General features: G+C 47.7%; 1 protein-coding gene across 1 annotated transcript in view; it reads right to left on the reverse strand.

The window, feature by feature from the left end:
- The window catches only part of CIT (citron rho-interacting serine/threonine kinase), a 136,661-nt gene that overhangs the window by 108,443 nt on the left and 7,974 nt on the right, over positions 1–20,244 (reverse strand). The window contains 4 exon segments of the mRNA XM_087705637.1: positions 6,540–6,693; positions 8,295–8,495; positions 15,539–15,632; positions 17,089–17,231. Coding sequence (XP_087561763.1) covers positions 6,540–6,693; positions 8,295–8,495; positions 15,539–15,632; positions 17,089–17,231 — 592 coding nt within the window.

Here is a 20,244-nt window from a genome sequence, read left to right on the forward strand (position 1 = left end):
TTAATCCCAGAACGAGAGGCTGCAGCAGGCAGTCTGCCCCTGGCAGCAGCAAAAGGCACCCTGGACAGCGCCAGCAGCTGTCTTGGGCTTCGATGCCCGGCCGGTGGAATGCCAACTCCCTAAGTTAACCTTGAGGGGGACAGCTGGGGCGGCTGGGTCTCTCCGCTAAGGTCAGAAGGAACCTGCCCGATTTCTCTGTGCCCCTGGCTTGCTCAACCCTCTTCCCCACAAGGCTGGACGGCTCCACTGCAGTCCACCTCCAAAAATCTCCTTTTTTATCCCTCTCCATGCCCGGCGGGCAGCTTCTTCACGGGCGCCTGGCTTTAGTGGCAACGAGAAAGGAGGCAGAAAAGAGGCGAAGGGAGAGAGAACTTTCATCAGCATCCCAGCGGGGGATCCGAGAAGGGGAAGCTGCTGATGGGGAAACTGCACACCTTAATCCGGTTTCTTTTTTCCCCCTCCCCAGGCTGCTTTCGATGCCCCGGCTGGAAGTCACCGGATGGTGCAAATCCACCGGCTCGCCTCTCTCCCGCTCTCCTCCGGGAAGCGGCTTCCCAAGTTGCTCCCTGTCAGAAGCTGGGCGGACGTAGAGTGTGCCGATGCCGATGCCGCCGCCGTTGCCGTTACCATGGCTCCATGGAGATCTCTCAAAGATGAGCCGCTGCCGAGGCGGGGAGGGGGGGGCCGAGAAGGAGCCCAGCCTGCCGGCATGGCAGGAGAGGATGCTCCTGCGGTGCAGGCTGCCCGCTCTCCACTCTGTGCATGCCTCCGAAGGTTTAACCCTCCTCTGCCCATCAGCCTGCCAGACGCCTGGCAGCCATTGGGGGGAGGGCTGGGGAGGGGGGGGGAGGAAGGATGAGTCACGGCTGGGGGCTTGCCAGACTGCCAAAGCCTTTTGTAGAGGGAGGGAGGGAGGGGGAGTTGGTTTTTTTTTTAACCCTTTGCGGTCTGGGTGCTTTGAAGATATTGCAGGGAGGGAGAGAGGGAAGGAAGGAAGGAAGGTGGGAGGGAGGGAGGGAGGGAAAGAGAAAGGGAAAGAAAAGGAGGGACGATGGAAGGGAATGAGAAGGAAATGAGGGAAGGAGGGAGGGGAAAGAAAAAGAGGGGAGGCAGATGGAAGGAAAAGAAAAAGAGGGAAATGAGGGGAAGGGAAGGGAAAAGGAAAGGAAAGGAAGGAAGCAAAAGAAAAAGAGGGGAGGGGAAAAGGAAGGGAAAGGAGGGAAGGAAAGAAGGAAATTAAAAGGAGGGGAGGGGGGAGGAAGGAAAAAGGAAAGAGGGAAATGATATTGCAGGGAGGGAGAGAAGGAAGGAAGGTGGGACGGAGGGAGGGAGGGGAAAAAGAGGGAAATGGGGGGAGGGGGAGGGAAGGGAAAGAAAAAGAGGGAAGATGGAAGGAAAAGAGAAGGAAATGAGGGAAGGAGGGAGGGAGGGGAAGGGAAGGGGAAAGGAAAGGAAAGGAAGGAAGCAAAAGAAAAAGAGGAGAGGGGAAAAGGAAGGGAAAGGAGGGAAGGAAAGAAGGAACAAAAAAGAGGGGAGGGGAAGGAAGAAGGAAGGAAGGAAAAGAGAAAGAGGGAAATGAGGGGAGGGAGGAGAAGAACGGAAGGGGAAAGGAAAAAGGGAAAACAGAAAACAGAAAAAGGGAAATGAAGGGAGGGAGGGAGAAGGGAAGGGGAAAGGAAAGGAAAGAAGGAAAAGGAAAAGAGGGGAGAAAGGGAAAGAAGGGAAGGAAAGAAGGAACAAAAAAGAGGGGAGGGGAAGGAAGAAGGAAGGAAGGAAAAGAGAAAGAGGGAAATGAGGGGGGGAGGGAGGAGAAGGGAAGGGGAAAGGGAAAAGGGAAAACAGAAAAAGGGAAATGAAGGGAGGGAGGGAGAAGGGAAGGGGAAAGGAAAGGAAAGAAGGAAAAGGAAAAGAGGGGAGAGGAAAAGGAAGGGAAAGAAGGGAAGGAAAGAAGGAACAAAAAAGAACGGAGGGGAAAGAAGGAAGGAAAAGAGAAAGAGGGAAATGAGGGGAAGAAGGGAGGAGAAGGGAAGGGGAAAGGAAAGAAGGGAAAGGAAAAGAGAGGTGGGGAGAGGAAAAGGAAGGGAAAGAAGGGAAGGAAAGAAGGAACAAAAAAGAAGGGAGGGAAAGAAAGAGAAAGAGGGAAATGAGGGGAAGGAGGGAGGGGAAGGGGAAAGGAAAGAGGGAAAAGGAAAAGAGGGGAGGGGAGAGGAAAAGGAAGGGAAAGAAGGGAAGGGAAGAAGGAACAAAAAAAGAAGGGAAGGGAAGGAAGAAGGAAGGAAAAGAGAAAGAGGAAAGAGAAAGGAGGGTCACTGTAATTTTTCTAAGCATCGGGGAGTCTTTCATACAGAAAACATGTTGAGGGGCTGCATTGGGAGCCAAAGAGAGGGAGGACCGAACTATTCCCTCCCCCAAAGAGCTTAACAATCCCTAAAGACAAGGCCCAGAGGAGAGAGATCAAGCCCAACGTTCTTTCACACACGGCCAATTCCTACGCAACATAGATCAATAACAACAACAACAACAACAACAACAACAAAACCCACCTTTTGCCTGGCATTAAACCAGGGCTCCCTAACCCACACAGGCCATGAACCGGCACTGCGCCACGGCGTGCCGCGAAGTCCCATCCACGGGATGCAGGCAGCACGCAAAAACCCACCTCCGCTCCAGCCGGCGGAAGAAGCCACCCTCTCCACGGAGCCACGGTCCCTGGGAGCCCAACAGGTTGAGGGACACCATTTCTGTGCTTCCCACGACTTTCCCCAGTGGAAGGTGGGTTTTAATAAAGCTGGAACTTCACGGGTGGGATCGGTTCAGCCAGCGGCTGTGATGTCGGAAGGAAGCCAAAGTTAACCCAGCCTTGGCTTAATGAAATGGGGGTAGTCCAGTGAATGGGGAGGGAGGGGAGAGATGTAGAAGTTCCGTTGCAAGAGCCAGGTGGACAACTGGTGCTCATCTCCGTTCCAAAGCCGAAGAGCCAGCGCTGTCCGAAGACGTCTCCGTGGTCATGTGGCCGGCATGACTCAACTCCCGAAGGCGCACGGAACGCCGCTCCCTTCCCACCAAAGGTGGATCCTATTCTTCTCCTTGCATTTTATACGTGTTTTCAAACTGCTAGGTTGGCAGAAGCCGGGACAAGTCACAGGAGCTCACTCTGTTACGCGGCACTAGGGATTCGAACCGCCGAACTGCTGACCTTTCTGATCGACAAGCTCAGCGTCGTTAGCCACTGAGCCACAGTGTCCCACTTTTCTTGGGACAAGTCACGGGAGATGAGCTGGTCAACGCGAGTTGGTCAACGCAAGTGGTTGGACTAGAAGACCTCCAAGGTCCCTTCCAACTCTATCTGCATTCTATAGGGCCACGTGGCTCAGGGGCGAAGACGCTGAGTTTGTCGTTCAGAAAGGTGGGCAGTTCAGCGGTTCGAATCCCCAGCACTGCGTAACAGAGTGAGCTCCCGTAACTTGTCCCAGCTTCTGCCAACCTAGCCGTTCGAAAGCATGTTAAAAAATGCAAGTAGAAAAATAGGAACCACCTTTGGTGGGAAGGGAACAGCGTTCCGTGCGCCTTCGGTGTTGAGTCATGCCGGCCACATGACCACGGAGACGTCTTTGGACAGCGCTGGCTCTTCGGCTTTGAAACGGAGATGAGCAGCGTCCCCTAGAGTCGGGAACGATTAGCATGCATGTCAGGGGGGGGGACCTAATCTTTATCTGCATTCTATCTGCCCTCATTTTAGCCTTCAAGCCACTGATTTTGTTCCAGCACCAAGGAAGGAAGGAAAGTGGGGAGGGGGGGAAAAACACCCACTGTACGTTTTGTAGCATCAAATCATCTTTTCAGTCTCGTACTCGAGACAGGAATCTTTTTCCCTTGGTAGGATTCAAGTTAGCTCACTTCGCTTGAGGCCTAAGGAAGCGTGATCCATAAAGAGAGCAACAGATTCAACTCAGCCATGAGGACAAGTGGGGGATGCCAGAAATGAGACCTTGGTTTCTTTGGCCAGGAGAATTCCGACGATGCAAAGGAGGACCAAAGGGACAAGGGATGGAAGGACAAGGGGATGGAGTGTCTGAATGCAAGCGACAGCTCGACCGCGGGTGGGGGGTGGGGGGAGAGAAGCTTAAAAAAAAGAACTGCTACTTCCTGGTCCAAAGCACTTCATGGATTTGATTGGTAAAACCACCCGATGCAGAATGAAGCGTATCCCTCACCATGAGGGTCCTATTGAGCAGGCATGAATGAGGTGGGAAAGAAAGAAAAGAAGGAAGGAAGGAAGGAAGGAAGGAAGGAAGGAAGGAAGGAAGGAAGGAAGGAAGGAGAGAAGGGAGATAAGGAAGGAAGGAGAGAAGGGAGATAAGGAAGGAAGGAAGGAAGGAAGGAAGGAAGGAAGGAAGGAAGGAAGGAAGGAAGGAAGGAAGGAAGGAAGGGAGAACGGAGATAAGGAAGGAAGGAGGGAAAGAGGAGGAAGGAAAGAAGGCAGTGAGGGAAGGGAGGGAGGATATAAGGCAGGGGAGGCAGGAAGGAAAGGAAAGAGAGAAGGGAGACAAGGAAGGAAGGAAGGAAGGAAGGAAAGGAGAGAGAGAAGGGATAAGGAAGGAAGGAAGAAAAAAGGAGAGAGAAGGGAGACAAGGAAGGAAGGAAAGAGAGAAGGGAGATAAGGAAGGAAGGAAGGAAGGAAGGAAGGAAGAAAAAAGGAGAGAGAGAAGGGAGACAAGGAAGGAAGGAAAGAGAGAAGGGAGATAAGGAAGGAAGGAAGGAAGGAAGGAAGGAAGGAAGGAAGGAAGAAAAAAGGAGAGAGAGAAGGGAGACAAGGAAGGAAGGAAGGAAGGAAGGGAGATAAGGAAGGAAGGAAGGAAGAAAAAAGGAGAGAGAGAAGGGAGACAAGGAAGGAAGGAAGGAAGGAAGGAAGGGAGAGAGAGAAGGGAGATAAGGAAGGAAGGAAGAAAAAAGGAGAGAGAGAAGGGAGACAAGAAAGGAAGGAAGGAAAAACAGAAGGGAGATAAGGAAGGAAGGAAGGAAGGAAGGAAGGAAGGAAGGAAGGAAGGAAGGAAGGAAAAAGGAGAGAGAAGGGAGGCAAGGAAGGAAGGAAGGAAAGAAGGAAAGAAAGAAAGAAAGAGAAAGAAAGAAAGAAAATTGTCATCTGCCACAGCTGGTTTTCAACTTGGCAGAATGGAAAGGAGAGGAAAGGAAGTTGGGTGTGATATAGTAATTTGTTTATAGCTACTTCTCACAATTTGTAATTGGGGAGGAGGGAAACAGGGAATGAAAATTATGGTTTTCATAATTGACACAGATTTACACCCATGAATTACATCTTTCTCGTCTTTATATCGGAACAGGCTATGGAATAAATGCAGTTCACCAATAAGGCAGGAAACACCACCCCCTTCCCCCCTTTTGAACCAAAGGAACGCAGCGTCTCACCGCCCCCCCCCCCCATATAAAGTGATACACATCAATTGATCTGCAATAGGAAATGCAAATTCCTCATAAAGGAATCTTTAACTTCAGAGGGTTTCTCGTGTTTGGGGAGCTGGGTCAGAACACAGGGACCCCTTTGGTGGGAAGGTAACAGCACTCCGTGGGGCTTTGGCATATAGCCATGCAGGACACACGACCACGGAAATTGTCTTCGGACAACGCTGGCTCCCTCTCCCAAAAAAACAGAGATGAGCACCGATGCCTTAGAGCAGTGGTTCCCAAACTTGGCAACTTTAAGACTTGTGGACTTCAACTCCCAGAATTCTCCAGCCAGCAGAGCTCTGCTGGCTGGAGAATTCTGGGAGTTGAAGTCCACAAGTCTTAAAGTTGCCAAGTTTGGGAATCACTGCCTTAGAGTCGCACACAACGTTCGGACCGAGGTTTCCCGAGAGCCTGAAGCAAACTCCTTGTCCCGACAAACCCCCCTTTTATTAACTGACTGTGAATTCTGCTCATTCCCCTTCATCAAAGTCTTTCAAGGGAGGATTTACAGTCACAGACCTTATCTGCCAGGCCGATATCTGCAGAACTTGGCAAAGGAGTCTCAGAGAGTCACGAACCAATGAAGCGAACTAATGGTCTCCTGCAAACTCCACTCCCCTTTCGCTCCTCTTTTATTCCCTCTGGGAGGGGCCATTCATCATCCACCTGTTGGCCTTACTCCCAAGTCGGCCCTTGTTCTTTAGCTCTTCCCTTCGTCCGGCAACTCACACTGGGAACAGGCTCCAGCTGTTCTTCTGCCCCACTGATGTCTGAAGGCAGCTGATAACTGGCATACAGCCCTGGCCCCCTCTCTGCCTCCAACGCAGAGCCCTCATCAGAGCCTTCCGCAGACTCCAGGACTGGCCCAGGTTCCTCCCCAACCCTCCTCACTGTCTGAATCGGCTGCCACTGGTGGGCCACAACACCCAAGGGATAGACAAACCTTTCCCTCCAAGCCAAAGGAGGTTGGCCCGGCTTTAACACCAATGCTTTGAGACCGCGTTCCAGGACAGCACACACACACACACACCCCGGATCAAGGGCTCACAAGACAGGCGTGGGCCGTCACTCACCGTCACGGATGGCGTTCCAGTCAACGTTGGCGAAGAACGGATGGCAGCACAGGCCTTCGTAATCCAAGCGTTCTTTCGGCCCACACAACAGACTCTGCAGCAGGTCGAGACACTCGCGGCTGACCTTGACGTCCTCCGGGAATTTTAGGAACCGCTGCAATTCGAAACAGAAATAAATAAATAAATCTCGCTTGACGACGAACGAGAGGGGAAAAATTCTCCAAGCTTTCAAAGTCAAAGCAAATGGAAATAAAAAAAGAATCTCCCCAAAACCACCTTCCTCCAGAATCCTTGCTGGTAGCATCGCTAGGTCATTTTGAAAGCTTTTAGCAATAGCAATAGCAGTTAGACTTATATACCGCTTCATAGGGCTTTCAGCCCTCTCTAAGCGGTTTACAGAGTCAGCATATTGCCCCCAACAACAATCCGGGTCCTCATTTTACCCACCTCGGAAGGATGGAAGGCTGAGTCAACCCTGAGCCGGTGAGATTTGAACAGCCCAACTGCAGAATTGCAGTCAGCTGAAGTGGCCTGCAGTGCTGCATTTAACCACTGCGCCACCTCGGCTCTTCTGCAACGAAACCTCCTCATTTCTGACTTAAAAGAGGATGTTTTAAGTGGCCGCATCGAGACTTTATTGCTGCTAATAATACATCCGTCAGGGTCAGCTTCGAGGCAACCTGAGAGCTCCCAGGGGGGGGGGGGCGAGAGGGAATGGAACTGGCAGAGAGAGAGAGGCGGAGCTTGGGCCGTCCGTCAGCCCTCAAATGGAGAGTCAACAGCCCCCAGATCTGGAGGTGGCTGATGAGGAAGAGGAGGAACATCTGGCTCCAGTGCCTGATTAGTGAATGCGCAGAAGGCAGAGGAGAGGAGAGCAGTGGAAATCTATGGGCCGGTCAGCATCAAGGTAATCTGAGAACTCCGAGGTGGAAGAGGGACTGGAGCTGTCAGAGAGAGAGAGGCAGACAGAGATGGAACCTGGGCCGTCCATCAGCCCTCCGATGGAGAGCCAACAGCCCCCAGGTCTGGAGGTGGCTGATGAGGAAGAGGAGGAACAGCTGGGTCCAGTGCCTGACACATGGCTGCGCAGAAGGCAGAGGAGAGGAGAGTAGTGGAAATCTATGGGCTGGTCCTTGGGACGGAAGAGCCACTGCTGCTAGCGAAGCCCCATTGTAGCTCTGGGGATAAAAGGCAGGGGGCAGAGATGAGTAGGTGTGCAGAAGACAGAGGGGAGAGGAGAACAGTGGAAATCTATGGGCCGGTCCTTGGGACGGAAGAGCCACCACTGCTAGCTAAGCCCCACTCTAACTCTGGGGATAAAAGGCAGGGGCAGAGATGAATAGTTGTGGCAGAGGAGAGGAGAGCAGTGGAAATCTATGGGCCAGTCCTTGGGCTGGAAGAGCCACTGCTGCGAGCGAAGCCCCACTGTAGCTCTGGGGATAAAAGGCAGGGGGCAGAGATGAATAGATGTGGCAGAGGAGAGGAGAGCAGTGGAAATCTATGGGCCGGTCCTTGGGCTGGAAGAGCCACTGCTGCTAGCGAAGCCCCACTGTAGTTCTGGGGATAAAAGGCAGGGGGCAGAGATGAATAGATGTGGCAGAGGAGAGCAGTGGAAATCTATGGGCCGGTCCTTGGGACGGAAGAGCTACCGTTGCTAGCTAAGGCCCACCCTAGCTCTGGGGATAAAAGGCAGGGGGTGGAGATGATTTGTTAGTTGGGGAGCTGGGTCAGAACACCGAGAAGCCCCATTGGTACCTGAAAATTCATGACGTTGTTGGACGTTTTCGTTGAGGTCCCTTCAGCAAACGGCGATTTCCCATAGGTCATTTCATAAGCAACCACCCCTAGGGACCACCAGTCACATTCTGACCCGTAGGAAGCTTTGCCGTTGTTCAAAGCACCCAGGACCTCTGGGGCCATATAGTCAGTAGGGCTAGGAAGCACCTTGGCATCCACCTGGAACAGAAGGGATCGCTGATTAATTCATGTTATCATGTTATGCAATACAATACAGTACAATAGCAGAGTTGAAAGGGACCTTGGAGGTCTTCTAGTCCAACCCCCTGCCTAGGCAGGAAACTCTATACCATTTCAGACAAATGGCTATCCAACATCTTCTTAAAGACCTCCAGTGTTGGGGCATTCACAACTTCTGGAGGCAACTTCTGTTCCACTGATTAATTGTTCTGACTGTCAGGAAATTTCTCCTCAGTTCTAAGTTGCTTCTCTCCTTGATTAGTTTCCACCCATTGCTTCTTGTTCTGCCCTCAGGTGCCTTGGAGAATAGTTTGATTCCCTCTTCTTTGGGGCAACCCCTGAACATTATGATGAGCGTATACAGTTGTATACGCTCACCATAATGTTCCATTAAACACTTTACTCACCAGAGCAACTAAGGAGAAGTTAATATAAAGCCTTAGTAAGGCCACACCTAGAGTACTGCATCCAGTTTTGGTCACCACACTATAAAACAAGACGTTGAGACTCTAGAAAGAGGGCAGAGAAGAGCAACCAGGATGATGAGGGGACTGGAGGCTAAAACATAGGATGAACGGTTGCAGGAACTGGGCATGGTTGAGCCTAGTGAAGAGAAGGACCAGGGGAGACAGGATAGCAGTCTTCCAATATTTGAAGGGCTGCTACAGAGAGGAGGAAGGGGGTCCAGCTATTCTCCAAAGCATCTTTGAAGGCCAGACAAGGAACAATGGATGGAAATTCAACAAGGAGAGATTCAACCTGGAAATAAGGAGGAATTTCTTGACAGGGAGAACAATCAACCCATGGAACAGAAGTTGTGGGAGCTTCATCACTGGAGGCTTTCAAGAAGAAACTGGACTGCCCTCTGTCAGGGTCTCCTGCTTAGGTGGGGGGTTGGACTAGATGACCTCCAAGGTCCCTTCCAACTCTGTTAACCTGCTAGTCTCCACATCATTCGAAATAAAGGCAAAACCGAATGTATTTTTACAATGACTCTGATAATGATTGTCACTATTTTTTTTTATGTTTCAAAGGTTTTATTTCTTTTAAAACACACAAATATTTCATCATTCCTCAATCATTAAAACATCGAAGTACAATTTTTTGTATGCCCCTCCCTCCCTCCACCCCCCCACCCCTCCTCCTCCTCTCCCCCCCCCCCCCCCGACTTCCCAGAACCCGTACACGGTATGGATTTTTAACAAACACAGTCTAAAATCTATTGAGAAAAAAGAAATAAAAGAAATTAATGACATTCTACATTGACCTTAGCTTCTTTCTTGCTGAACTAACTTTAAACAATTTAAATCATTTCTGATCTTAAGCATAGGCTAACTGGAGTTTCTTGGTCCCGTATTTATTTTGTATATAGTCAATCCATTTTTTCCCAGTCTCGTTTATATCTCTCATTTGAGTGATCTTTAAGATATGCCGATATTTTAGCCATCTCGGCTAAGTTTGTGACTTTCAATGTCCATTCTTGGATTGTAGGCAAGTCTTCCTTCTTCCAGTATTGCGCCACCAACAGTCTTGCTGCCGTTATTAGGTGCAGAATCAAGTTAGTCTCTACCACTGTAAATGATCTGTCACTATTGTTGTATGTGCAACTGAGAGATTCTGCACTGAAGACAAATTCCTTGCGTTGTCTAATCAAACTTGGCTAATAAAGAATCTTAATTCTTATGCTCATAAGTGAGAGCGGAATATTTGTTTCGGCGCTCTCGCGCGAGTGGGACTCCAGCCTGGTAAGTTGGACCACGACCCACAGGTTGGTGAATAAACCATAGTTAAAGGTTAAGGACTACTGCTGGCTCTAGTCCGGGTAAATATTAAGGCTGTGCAGTTCTTTGTATTCAGAGGGCAAACCTGCAGCGAACCAGATCTCGTTTTCCAATTCTGACGCACTGCAGCGCCCGAGGGAATTCTCTCTGCCGGCTGCAAAAAAAAAGCCATTCCTGGGTTGGCAGATCATGGTAAATCGGGGCTAAAGGCCTGTGAGATGTTTGAAGGGCCTAAGAAGTTGCATCAGATTACGTTGTTCAGGGCCAAAAAAAGGATTACATCGGTAAAGAGGGTTCGGTGTATTAGCTACCATAATCTGCTGAGTTTAAATTACCTTTAAATTAATATCTATCTATCTATCTATCTATCTATCTATCTATCTATCTATCTATCTATCATCTATAAAAGGGCAAGGTTCCCTTCGCACATACGTGCTAGCCGTTCCCGACTCTAGGGGGCAGTACTCATCTCCGTTTCAAAGCCAAAGAGCCAGCACTGTCCAAAGACGTGGGTCCGTGGTCATGTGGCCGGCATGACTCAACGCCAAAGGCGCACGGAACACTGTTCCCTTCCCACCAAAGGTGGTTCCTATTTTTCTACTTGCATTTTTTACCTGCTTTTGAACTGCTAGGATGGCAGAAGCCGGGACAAGTAACGGGAGCTCACTCCGTTACGCGGCGCTAGTGATTCGAACCGCCAACTTTTCTGATCAACAAGCTCAGTGTCTTAGTCACTGAGCCACCGCGAGCCTTCTATCTATATCTCTATATAAATATCTATGTATATAAATATCTAACTATCACTATCTATCTATATAAATATGTGTGTATGTATGTATGTATGTATGTATCTATCTATCTATCTACCTCCCATATCTATCTATCTATCTATCTATCTATCTATCTATCTATCTATCTATCTATCTATCTATCTATCTATCTATCTATCTATCTACCATATCTATCCATCCATCCATCCATCTATCCATCTATCTACCATATCTATATCTATCTATCTATCTATCTATCTATCTATCTATCTATCTCTATCTCTCTATCTCCCATATCTCCCATATCTATCTATCTATCTATCTATCTATCTATCTATCTATCTATCTATCTATCTATCTATCTATCTATCATCTATCTATCGCTTTGTCCACTTGCTCTACCTACTTTTCGTGCCAGCCTGCTTTCCAAGTGGCAACATACGATCTTTGGCAGCAGAGATGAGCAACAAAGATGATTAGGGAGTTGGAGGATAAAACATATGAAGAACAGTTGGTGGAACTGGGGATGTCTATAATGAAAAGAAGGACTAGGGATGACATGATAGCAGTCTTCCAATATCTCAGGGGCTGCCCCAAAGAAGAGGGAGTCAAGCTAGTCTCCAAAGCACCCGAAGGCAGGGGAAGAAGCAATGGATGGAAACTGATCAAGAAGTAACCTGGGATTAAGGAGGAACTTCCTAACAAGTAAGGACAATTAACCAGTGGAACAACTTGCCTCCAGAAGTTGTAAATGCTCCAACACTGGAGGTTTTAAAGAAGTGATTGGACAACCATTTGTCTGAAATGGTATAGAGTCTCCTGCCTGAGCAGGGGGTTGGACTAGAAGACCTCCAAGGGCCCTTCGAACTCTATTATTGGGATCTTAAGTGAAGAACTACCTGTAACCCAAAAACTAAGTGTGAACCCAGCTAACCCATTTTGAGACGCTGACCTACTATCTAAGCTAAATCCCGACAAAGATCCTTGTTGATGTACCCTATTCTTTGAAACAAGTTATCCCCCAGATATCTGGACCAGCTCCTTCATAGTAAATTTATAATAACTAATAAGTTCAATCAAATGCTCTCTTCCAGAGAAAATACATTTGGAACCTTGATTTATTCACAAAAAAACGCACCCATCTCGCTTGAGAAGTTCTCATTTTAAGTTTCTCCGGAACACAGTTTAAAAACCCCTTTTTCTCTTCCATCTCTCATTCACTGTTAGTTAAGCTTAAACAAAATCCCAGCTGGCTGAAAGGGAAGGCAAAGGAGGCCAAGTGGTATTTTAATTATAATTTCGCATTGTTAAAAAAAAAAAAAGTTACTCGAGGTCAGTAGAGAAACAAAGCTACGAGTTTTTGTAAGAGTAGGAAAGAGGGGAGGAATGGGAAGAAGAGGGGAAGGGTAAAGGTGAGGAAGGGGAAGGAGAGAAGGGAAAGGAGAGGAGGAAGGAAGGAAGGAGGGAAGAAAGAGAAGAAAGGGGGGTAGGAAGGAGGGAGGGAAGGAGGGAGGGAAGGAAGGAGGGAAGCAAGGAGAGAAGGAGAGAAGAAAGGAGGGAAGCAAGGAGGGAAGGAAGGAGAGAAGGAGAGAAGAAAGGAGGGAAGGAAGGAGGGAATGTAGGAGAGAAGGAAGGGGGGAAGGAAGGAGGAAAGGAAGGGGGAAAGGAAGGAGAGAAGGAGAAAAGAAAGGAGGGAAGGAAGGAAGGAGGGAAGGAAGGAAGGAGGGAGGGAAGGAGAGAAGGAGGGAAGGGGAAGGAGGGAGGGAAGGGGAGTAGGAGAGAAGAAACGAGGGAAGGAAAGAGGGAGGGAGGGAAGAAGAAGTAGGACCGTTGTAAGATAAGATGGATCTATGGGATGTTAAAAAAGCAATCTTCAAGTATATTGTCAACAGTAGGGAAAAATTGTTATAAATACATATTATTAATAACAGTTATGAGATCATATAATTGTGAATGTATATATGAAATTGATAAAATAAAATAAAATTTAAAAAAAAATCTAATAAATCTCAATCTCTCAAAAAAAATAAAAATAAAAACCCATTTTCTCTTCCATCTCTTATTCACTGTTAGTTAAGCTTAAACAAAATCCCAGCTGGCTGAAAGGGAATACAAAGGAGGCCAAGTGGTATTTTAATTACAATTTCGCATTGTTAAAAAAAAAAAAAAAAGTTATTCGAGGACAGTAGAGAAAGAAAGCTACGAGTTTTTAGCCAGGGCTCATTCAACGTGTAAAATTTTATCTGTTCAATTAGTTTAATCAAGAGGCTTTTCTTACTGCAATTAAGAGACAAGCCGTTCTAACCATAATCAAACCCACCATTATTTATCGACCAAAACCTCAGCTTCTTCATTTACTCATTTGATGTTGTTCCTCCAAAATTAGAACGCACGTGGTTAAACTCAAAGACGAGGGCAGAGTTACCCATGACCGGTGTCAACCACAGTTTGAGACAGATGTTCCCTTCAGGAAGAAGCAGGATAATTGCAGAGAACAAATATATATTTTTTAAAAAGCTAATAAGAGAAAGGGAAAGAAAGAGTAAAGGAAGCTCATTAGTATCGCACCGAACCAAGAAATTCCCAACCTATTATACCTCGGATGCTAGGCAGATGCAGATAATTCTCTCTCTGGGTACAATGAGAATATATCTGCTGAAAAGAACCTCCGCATTGGCGACAGGGAAGAGCATCCAGCCAGTAAAAACTCCTTTCAGTTGCCCAGACTCCACCCCGCAAGGGATTATGGGGGGGTCATTAAAAGATGATATGTCGGATACTACCCAACTATAACTCTTAAGATGTGATGGAGTGCAGTGGGGAGGTGGATGTTCAGGAGGGAGGGGAGGCATTCTAGAAGAGTAAGAGGCAACTCAAATATCGGGTGTGAGAGAATGAGGCTGAAGACAGTTCCTCCTCAAAAGTTCCCAGAATATATTGTAGATGCAGATGGTAGAGTCCTCAATCTGGCGAGATTTCGCCTGTTGGTGCGATTAAAAAAAACAAAACAAACTCAGCTTGAAACAATCGCCATGTATCATTCTTGGATTTCGAGCCTGACACGTGGTGACTGAGGAATCGTGGGAGTTGAAGTCCACACATGATGTGATGGACTGTATTTAGGAGGTGGATTCTTCAGAGGGAAGATTCCAGAGGAGGAAGAGGCAGCTCAGCTTGGATATCATGTGTGAGAAAGGGGGTGAAGACAGTCCCTCCCTAAGAGTTCACAGAGTACACTGTAGGGGCAAACAATACTCAAGTCAAGCAAGATTCTGTCTGTAGGTGTGAAACAATAAAGAAGTCGGTTTGGAAGAATCGCTATGTGTCATTCTTGGTTTGAGGCCTGACACCTGGGGACTGAGGAATCCTGGGAGTTGAAGTCCACACATGGCAGCTGAAGAATTCCATTCCAGAAGAGGAAGAGGCAACTTAGCTAAGATATGTGTGAGAGAAAGAGGGTGGAGACAGCTCCTCCTCAAGAGTTCCCAGAGTATATTGTAGGAATGACACAATAACAGAACTCAGCTTAGAAAAATCACTATGCGTCATTCTTGGTTTGGGGCCTGACATGGGGACCGAGGAATCCTGGGAGTTGAAGTCCACACCTGGTGGCTGAAGAATCCCACTCCGTTCCATAGAAGGAAGAGGCAACTTAGCCCAGATATCAAGGTGTGAGAGAAAGAGGGTGGAGACAGCTCCTCCTTAAGAGTTCCCAGAATATATGCAGATAGTACATCCCTCAATCTGGCAAGAGTGAAACAATGAACTCAGCTTGGAAGAATCACGTGTTTCTTCTTGATTTTAGGCCCGACAAACTTTCTATAATCCCTGGAAATGCTGGTTGAGTATCCAGGGGTTTCAGCATCATGTTGACAATCATTGCCCAAACGATACAGTGTTTGACTGTAAGGTAAAGATTCCCTTCGCACATATGTCCTAATCATTCCCGGCTCAAGGGGGCGGTGCTCATCTCCGTTTCAAAGCCGAAGAGCCAGCGCTGTCCAAGACCTCTCCGTGGTCATGTGGCCGGCATGACTCAATGCCGAAGGCGCGCGGAACGCTGTTCCCTTCCCACCAAAGGTGGTCCCTATTTTTCTACTTGCATTTTTTTACCTGCTTTCGAACTGTTCGGTTGGCAGAAGCTGGGACAAGTCACGGGAGCTCCCTCCGTTACGCGGCGCTAGGGATTCCAATCGCCAAGCTGCCAACCTTTCTAATCGACAAGCTCAGCCCCTTAGCCCCTGAGCCACTGCGTCCTTACAGTTTGGTTGTAGCTACGGCTTAAGCAGAGTATCAGGTAGGTGCTAATTTCAAAAACTTGGCCCTCAATTTAATTTGGCCCCGTTGATTTTCCGAGATCCTCACCCATCATCTGCGTAACTCTTTGTGATACGATTGCAACGGAGGGCACTACCCGAGATTAAATGTCAATCTTTAATTTCCCCATTTCAAAAAAATATATATTTATTACCTTTTTATCCACCGTCATTTTGGCAGCCGAACCAAAATCCACCAACTTGATGTGCCCTGTTCTGTCAATGAGGATATTCTCTGGCTTAACATCTCTGTAAGGCATAAAGAGGGTAGAAAGGAGGAATCAATAAAACTCTCTTTCTGAAATTAAAATTGCTCGCTCCCATCACACTGCTGAAACCATTACAAGGATAAGTAATTTTTTTTTTAAAAAAAAATAGACCTTGCAATTTTCAGAACAAGTTCCTACTATATTTCATCAGAAGCAAGCTGGGTTCATATAACCGTAACCATATTAAAACCTTACCCGTATTTTTCGGACTATAAGACGCACCGGAGTATAAGACGCACCAAGATTTCGAAGAGGTAAACAAGAAAAAAACAGTTTTTGCAAAAAACCGAGGCCTGTTTTTCGCCTCCCAACCCCCCAACACATCATGTTTTTGCCTTCCCCAGCCCCCTAGGAGGACTCTGAAGGCCTCCCAAACTGTCTGCGCCCCCTTTTTGGGTGGAGAACAAGTCTATTTTTGGTGAAAATGAGACATGTGGGGCGGGGTTTCCAGAGGCCAAAAATGGCTGTATTCGGTGTATAAGATGCACCAACGTTTCCACCCTCTTTTAGGGGGGTGAAAAAGTGCATCTTATACTCCAAGAAGTAGGGAAGTTGTATGTGTAAACTACGTCAAAAGTATTTTTACTCTGCCCAGAACCGTTCAACCCGACCTGAAAATTGTAAATAAGGCTCAGAGGGAACCATATCGTCTTCAATAGCTTTTGCATTGCTCATACTTTTCACTCCAACTTTATGCTACATTCTGGGTCTTCCAAAATGAAGGAATGTGTTCTTTTATTGATTTCATATCCCGCCTTATTTTTACAAATAACTCAAGCCGGTGAATGTATCCAACATGCCTTCTTTCATGCCTAACGTGAGACTAGAACTCCCAGACTCCTGGTGATTGGCCTAAAGTCACCAATTGGCTTTCATGCCTAAGGCGGGACTAGAATCCACCATCTCCTGGTGATTGGCCCAAAGACACCAGCTGGCTTTCATGTATAAGGCGGGACTAGAATTCACCATCCCCTGGTGATTGGCCCAAAGTTACCAGCTGGCTTTCATGTATAAGGCGGGACTAGAATCCACCATCTCCTGGTGATTGGCCCAAAGACACCAGCTGGCTTTCATGTATAAGGCGGGACTAGAATTCACCATCTCCTGATGATTGGTCCAAAGACACCAGCTGGCTTTCATGTATAAGGCGGGACTAGAATTCACCATCTCCTGGTGATTGGCCCAACGTCACCAGCTGGCTTTCATGTATAAGGCGGGACTGGAATTCACCATCTCCTGGTGATTGGCCCAAAGTTACCAGCTGGCTTTCATGTATAAGGCGGGACTAGAATTCACCATCTCCTGGTGATTGGCCCAAAGTTACCAGCCGGCTTTCATGTATAAGGCGGGGCTAGAATTCACAGTCTCCCACTTTTTAGCCAAACTGCCCCTTTTACGTTTGATTAGGTATAGAGATGTTGAACTAAAAAACTCACCGATGGACGTAACCCATTTGATGGACGCTGTGAATGGCCAAAACTAATTCTGCCAGATAAAACTCTATAGTGCTTTCATCCAGTTGATCTTCGTATCTGTTTAAGAACGAGAGCAGATCTCCTCCCGGCTCATAATCCATAACCTTCATGTCGTTTTGGAAGTAATCAGGCGCCCATACAGAGGGAAGTAAAATTTTGTGAAGTAGTTGTATTAGAGATGATGCAGCCTCTTGAAAATTAAAAAGTACTTTCTAGTGCTAATATACAAGTATATCTTCAAGAGGGAGATATAAAGGGGAAAAGCATAGTTAGGACAGATCAGCAAAGGAAAGGGAATAAGAAATGAAATGAAATTATATTTGGGTTTGCGGAAATACCATCCCAAGAGAATATAAATTGAGAGCTCAAAGCGACACCTACAACAACAGGGGGAAAAAAGCAAGAGAGGAGGAAAGGAGTTGAGAGGAAGAGGAGGGAAGGAAGAAAGAGGTAAGGAGAGGAAGATTGAAGGGAGAGAAAGAGAAGGAGAGAGGTAGGAAGGGGAAGAGTAGGAGTAGGAGAAAGATAAGGGAAGAAGGAAGGGGAAGGATAGGAGGAAGGAAAAAAGTAGAGAAGGGAGGGAGGGAGAAAAGAAAGGGAAAGGAGAGGAGGATGGAAGGGAGAGAAAGAGAAGGAGAGAAGGTAGGAAGGGGAAGAGGGAGAGCAGGAGAAAGGTCAGGGAAGGAGGAAGGGGAAGGAGAGGAGGAAGGAAGGAAGTAGAGAAGGGAGGGAAGAAGGAAAGGGAAGGAGAGGAGGAAGAAAGTAGAGGAGGGAGGGGAAAAGGAAAGGGAAAGGAGAGGATGATGGAAGGGAGAGAAAGAGAAGGAGAGAAGGTAGGAAGGGGAAGAGGAAGAGCAGGAATAGGAGAAAGGTCGGGGAAGGAGGAAAGGGAAGGAGAGGAGGAAGGAAGAAAGTAGAGGAGGGAGGGGAAAAGGAAAGGGAAAGGAGAGGATGATGGAAGGGAGAGAAAGAGAAGGAGAGAAGGTAGGAAGGGGAAGAGGAAGAGCAGGAGTAGGAGAAAGGTTAGGGAAGGAGGAAGGATAGGAGGAAGGAAGAAAGTAGAGAAGGGAGGGAAAAAGGAAAGGGAAAGGGGAGGAGGATGGAAGGGAGAGAAAGAGAAGGAGAGAGGGTAGGAAGGGGAAGAGGAAGAGGAGGAGAAAGGTAAGGGAAGAAGGAAGAGGAAGGATAGGAGGAAGGAAAAAAGTAGAGAAGGGAGGGAGGGAGAAAAGAAAGGGGAAGGAGAGGAGGATGGAAGGGAGAGAAAGAGAAGGAGAGAGGTAGGAAGGGGAAGAGTAGGAGAAAGATAAGGGAAGAAGGGGAAGGATAGGAGGAATGAAGGAAGTAGAGAAGGGGGAGGGAAGGAAAAAGGAAAGAGAAAGGAGAGGAGGTTGGAAGGGAGGGAAAGAGGAGAGAGGGGTAGGAAGGAGAAGAGGAAGAGTAGGAATAGGGGAGAGGTAAGGGAAGAAGGAAGGGAAAGGAGAGGAGGATGGAAGGGAGAGAAAGAGGAGAGAGGGGAAGAAGGGGAAGAGGAAGAGAGGAATAGGGGAGAGGTAAGGGAAGAAGGAAGGAAAAAGTAGAGAAGGGAGGGAGGGAGAAAAGAAAGGGAAAATAAGGTGGTGTTATGGGATGGTCAACAAAGCAACCCAAACTGTATAGTATAACTTTTTCAATGGAATAATAAATGCACAAGAATGACAAATGTAAAGGAGAAGAAGAACCATGTGAACATATACCTATAATTGTATGTAAGAGAATAAGAGAATATAAACTTTTTCTTTTTTTAAAAAGAAAATTAAAAAAAGTACTTTCTGCATTTTTATTACAATACTCCTCATTTGCCTGCAGTTAAAAAGATCCGGTCAACATCTCTACTTTTTGAAGAACGCCGGCAAACCGAGAGATTTCACATCGGCACGAAGCCTTACGGAAACTACGGCAGGGAGAACCGTGGGCTGGTTGGTCCTCGCTGAGCAACTGCCTTTGGACAACAGACAGTCTGCCGTTACGACGGCGACGGGAAACGTCACTTTGCAAGCCATCCTCGCCTTTGTGACCTTTGCAGGCTTGCAAAGGGAAGGAAAGGTGTGTTTCCTTTGAAAATAGTAGGCAGCCGGACGGTGCTTCCTTTTAACCCTGCCTGTTTTAAGGTTGCAACCGAAGGGAGGAGGAATATGCACACAAATGCACATTTTTTTATGCTTTTGAGGCAGCCTTGGCTCTTAGCAGCTGCCTGGACAGGTCCCTGCAGTTTCCTTGGCAACGTTTTCGGAAATGGTTTGCCCTTGCCGGCTTCCTCCTACGCGGAAAGAGAGAGCCCGAAGTCACGCAGCTGGCTTTGTGCTCAAGGCAGGACTAGAACTCACAGCCTCCTGATTTCCAGCCTTAATCGCTCTATCACCCTTCCTTAAGTTAGGTAGATCGGTGGGTAAGATGAGGTGGACACACATAGGCCTCCATTTTTCCTTCTAACACACTTAAAAGGTTTTCTCCGTTACAGGTAGTCCTTGAGTGGTGGGGTGGCCTAGAGGCGGAGCTCCCGCCTCACACTCAAGAGGCTGTGAGTTCCATCCTAGGTAGAGGCAGATATTTCTCTCTCTGGGCACGATGAGAATATATCTGCTGGGGGGGAAAACTCCGCATTGGCGACAGGGACGGCATCTGGCCAGTAAACACTCCGCTGCACTCAGTTGTCCAGACTCTTCCCCACAAGGGATTTGGGGGGTCATTAAAAGATCATGATGATTACAAGTAGCCCTTGACTTACAACGGTTCATTCAGTGACCGTTCGTGACTTATGACAGCCCCGAAAACAGGGACTTGTGACCCTTTTTCACACGGACAATTGTGGTGGCATCCCCATGGTCTGGGTGATCAACATTCGGAATTAAGAGGAGGAGAGAGGGGAAGGAAGAGGAGAAGGGAAGAGGAGAGGGGAAAGAGAGGGGAAGAAGAAAGGAGGGAGGATGAGGAGGGAAAGGAAGAAAGGGTAAAGGAGAGGGAGTAAGGGAGAGGAAGTAAGAGGAGGAGAGAGGGGAAGGAAGAGGAGAAGGGAGGAAGAGAGGGGAAAAAGAAAGGAGGGAGGATGAGGAGGGAAAGGAAGAAAGAGTAAAGGAGAGG

This window comes from Thamnophis sirtalis, unplaced genomic scaffold (assembly GCF_051295495.1).
Source record: "Thamnophis sirtalis isolate CommonGarterSnake01/CBP01778 unplaced genomic scaffold, rThaSir2_p1.2 scaffold_2, whole genome shotgun sequence".
In the NCBI taxonomy this organism is placed as follows: domain Eukaryota; kingdom Metazoa; phylum Chordata; class Lepidosauria; order Squamata; family Natricidae; genus Thamnophis; species Thamnophis sirtalis.